The 4,136-nt window shown below is 58.0% G+C and overlaps 1 protein-coding gene across 4 annotated transcripts in view; it reads right to left on the reverse strand.

The window, feature by feature from the left end:
- Positions 1-4,136, reverse strand: part of INPP5A (inositol polyphosphate-5-phosphatase A) — a 187,396-nt gene that overhangs the window by 92,346 nt on the left and 90,914 nt on the right. For all 4 annotated transcript variants that reach the window (XM_024762269.1, XM_024762240.1, XM_024762249.1 and 1 more), the window contains exon 4: positions 3,917-4,004. In XM_024762269.1, coding sequence (XP_024618037.1) covers positions 3,917-4,004 — 88 coding nt within the window. The remainder of the gene's footprint in view (positions 1-3,916; positions 4,005-4,136) is intronic.

The following is a 4,136-nucleotide window of genomic DNA, read 5'->3' on the forward strand; positions in this document are numbered from 1 at the left end:
CTATGACTTCCTGTGACAGCATTTATGTACAAGATAAATTCATTTCAATTTCCCTTTTCAATTAATGGCCTATTATTTGAACCACACTCAGCTAAAAATATTGTTCCAATACTATTAATCTTGTAAAAATTAAATTTTCCTCCCTCTGACAGCCAGAGGCCACCAGGCTGGGGCGAGAGGGTGGCCATGTACCTGGCCAGCGCTGCCCAGGTCCCCTCCAACAGGACGTCCAGGGGACCCAGCAAAGGCGGTTCCACGCACGACACACCGAAGGGGCGATGGACGGGCACGACGGGGATGGGGCCGCAGGGCCAGGGCCAAGCAGGATTTTATCACAAGCCATTACGGTCCCAGTCAGGAGACGGGTGAGAAACACACACCTCCCCCGGGGAAGAGTCTGGGATGAGGTCCAGACCCGGAGAGCGGAGCACCGCTGGGCCATTCCCGCCGCCCCCCACACCCCCGCCCCGGGAAACATGCCCACACTGGACTGTGGTTGCAGGAGGGGACCGCCGGCAGGACAGCAACCCTGGAAGGCAAGCCAGGCCACAGCCTCGCAGGGCCAGCCGACACACCCACCCCTCCTTGGGCAGGCTGGACCTTCATCCTCAACTCCCAGACACTGTCCAGTCCTGCAGACACCTGGAGCCACAGCCTCAGCGCCTCAGACCTGGGCTCATCTCCATGTCTGATGCGGTGCCGTCCCGTGCAGGGTCAGTCCTGCCCAGGGAGGTGCCAGCCCTGAGCGCCATCCCAGACTGGAACCAAGCAGGATGGCCCTGTCACCGACTAACGTGCCATCAGCGTACTTAAGACCAAGAGAGGAAAACACTGCCGGTTCTGAGAGATGCTGGGGGCGTTGGATGCACGCTGGTCTCAGATGTAAATGTGACAGTCGACCGGTGGAGGAACAGACTGGAGGTAATATCGTCCTTAGGTACCTACCTCCATGCACCAACCGGACAGGAAGATCTTCCGGGCGTGTCATTTGTAGTGTCTGCAGTGGTTGCGCGTTACTCCGCCATGTGGCTGGTCCACAGCGTAAAAATACCTAACTCTGGTACTTAAAATTACTTCCAACTTTTGTTATCAAATAATTTTTGATGACCAACAGTTTGCAAGACGGCTACTTCTCCAGTGAAGCTGCTGAGTGATGGCAACGCTCTGGCAGGTTTCTGTATTCCACTGCAAACTGGGAAGTCACATTTTAAGATAAATCTCCAGGGATGAGGAAGACCGAAATGGAGCTCTCAGCCCCCAGGCGCCTCCAACGCAAACCTTTTCTCAGCCCACCAAGCATTTGGCTGGAGGAGAGACGCAGGTTTTACGTCAGCATGTCACGACAGGTGACACAAAACAGACCACGGAGAACTAGAAAACTCAGCATTTCGGAAAACTTCCACAGACAGAGACAGTGGGAGCTCCTGGCCTTCCTGGGGCCGCAGCTTCTGTGCGCAAGAACCAGGGCCCCGTCCACTGACAAGCTGATACCCACGCTTCACTGTTGACTCAGTCCCAGGCGCACACAGAGCCCCACGGGGCACGGAGGCCGGCGCCAGAATAACTCCCTCAGCGGATGGATGGCCTCTGCCCCAGGGAAACAAACGCCTCCACGCTCCCTCGGCCACCCACCCCTGCCTCAGTCTCTGGTCCACTGGGGAAGGTGTATCAGATATGTCAGCCTTTCTGAGGAATCAGTTTGATTTCGTTGCTTTTCTCTAATTTTCTATTTCACTGATTTGTCTTATTTTACGATTTCCTTTCTTGTACGGGCGTTGGTTAAATTCGCTCTTCATTTTAAAAACTTCTAATGTAAGCATTTGATGCTAGAAATTGCCCTCTAAGCACTACTCTAGGTGCATCTCACACATTTTGAAGGTTTTTAGTTTGTTTTTCGTGCAATTGGAAATAATTTCTAATGTCCTTTGTGACTCATGGGCTATTTACAAGTTTCTTGTTTATTTCCAAAGATTTGGGGCTTATTTCCAGACACCGCTTTTGTTTACTCCTAGTTTAGTTCCTCTGTGTGACCTCAACCTCCTACACGTGCTGAGCTGCGTTTTCGGCTCCGATTTCAGTGTGTGGAATGCTCCATGTGCACACACAGGCCGAGGCTCGCCCAGGCCCCAGACCGTCTGTGCTCCGGCCGCCAGGGTGGGAACGCTCGAGTCCTCGGGACGGACCCCCTCCCAACCACCGGCGACCCTGCACCCACCCCGACAAACGTCAGAGCAACGCTCGCCTTCCCAGGGAAGGGAGTGGAGGCCGCCTCGCCCCTCGGCATGCCACGTGCCACAAGCCCTGTCCACGTCCCAGGGCTGCGCGTGCAGCCGCCAGCCCCGTGTCCCACGGAGGCCCGTGAGCTCACGCCGGCTGTCAGGGACTCTGCCAGCTTTCCCACACACGTAGCTCTGACACGGGTACCCGCACGATGGGCTGCCACATCCCCCTGGGGAGCTGCCTCCGGTGCCCTGGCCCCATCACAGCTCTCGCTCTGGAGGCTCCTTCGGTATCAACTTGGCCACTCCTACCTTCTCAGAACCCATGTGGATGGTCTTTTTCTTCATCCTTTTACTTGTAAAATACCCATCTTGCCACCTAAAGGAGACTGTGAGGACCCGAGCATGGTGTCCACGAGGCAGAGGCGACCAGGGCCACGGTGGGCCATGGCGGCTCTACTGGCCAAGCAGGGACCGAGGTCTCTGAGAGGGGGAGGCGACGAGGCGCCCCGCTAACCCGCCAGCAGCAGCCCGGGGACGATGCTGACGGCCTGACGCTTGTCACAGTGACTGGATCTATGGGGTTTACACATTGTACCAAACTCTGACAGATCCCGGCCACGACCTTTTCCAGCCCTTTCCTCTCCCGGCCCTCCTGGCGCTCCAGAGACACCACCTGACGTCCTGGCACTGGGCGACGCCCATCGCCAAGTCCTTCTTTCTCCACAGCTCCTGCGGCTGCGGCCCTTCAGGGAGCTCTTCCTGACGCTGTGGCCCTAAGCTGCTGCTAACGGTGTGGTTCTCACTCCAGACGCTGCCGTTTCCATCTGAGTAAGTCCCACTTGGGGAAAGCATTTTTATTTGCAGGATGAACTGCGGAGAGGGAGCCGTCGGGGAGAAAGGGGAGAGAGAGGGGGGCTGTGTCCCCGCCCTCGAGGCCTTGCTGGGCCCGCCACCGTGGGGTGAGGCCCCTGTGAATGCGGGGAGGGTCCCCGCGGCGAGCAGCGTGGCAGAGGCAAGACCCTGGGATGCAGGATCTTGCAAATGCAGCTAAAGACAGAGAAACGAACCTGCAGCCCGTGACCACCTCACAACTGGCATCAGACGCCCCGAATTTAAGGCCTGAAACCTGGCAGCAGCCTCTCTAAGCAGAGGGGAAGCGCGGTGGCACCTCTGCCCCGGCCGCTCTACACAGGACGCTCTTCCCAGCCCCCGCTCCCCGCACGCAAGCCCCGGTCCAGGCAGCGGGCATACGGTCACCTGCTGCCGGATCCCTGGGCCAGGGATGCCTTGAGGAGGGGACCCAGCAACCATCAACTGCAGCAGGGGACGGTGTGAGCGGAAGGCCGTGGAGGACAGATGACACAAGACACTAGGGAGCACAGGCGGCCTCAGGGCTCCCCAAACACGGTGAGAGCCTCCCAGCAGCAACGGCCACTCAAAGCCGGCCGACCTCGCTGCTCCGAGACGCCCCCGCCTGGCCCTGCACCCGGCACGCCCGTGGCCACCACGCCAGCCGGGGTTGCTTCCCCGGGCATCCACCGTCCCCCAGACCACTGTCACACTGTAATTCACGCACAGCCGCCTGTGCCTGTGGCAGAGCTGGCCACCGAGTCTCTTTACGTAATCAGAGGATGGCAGCTCCAGCAGACTCTTGGCTTGGCCAACGCTTACTCCAGGAAGGAAAGTGTGCTCACCGTGAAGTGTTCCTGGGACTCGTAGTTTTCATCCAGGTAGACCCGCGCCCTGCTATACTCTTTCATCGCATCACCGGACAGCAGTTCTCTGGAAGGAAAAGAGGGAGCGTTTAACGCACAGCCACACGGACACCACACGCTCTTACAGGAGCGCTTACGAAGCACAGGAATGGCAGCTTGGAAACCATGCTTTACGTTGTCCTGAAAACAACAGCAACGG

The sequence above is a fragment of the Neophocaena asiaeorientalis genome, unplaced genomic scaffold (assembly GCF_003031525.2).
Source record: "Neophocaena asiaeorientalis asiaeorientalis breed wild unplaced genomic scaffold, Neophocaena_asiaeorientalis_V1.1 scaffold356, whole genome shotgun sequence".
NCBI classification, from domain to species: domain Eukaryota; kingdom Metazoa; phylum Chordata; class Mammalia; order Artiodactyla; family Phocoenidae; genus Neophocaena; species Neophocaena asiaeorientalis.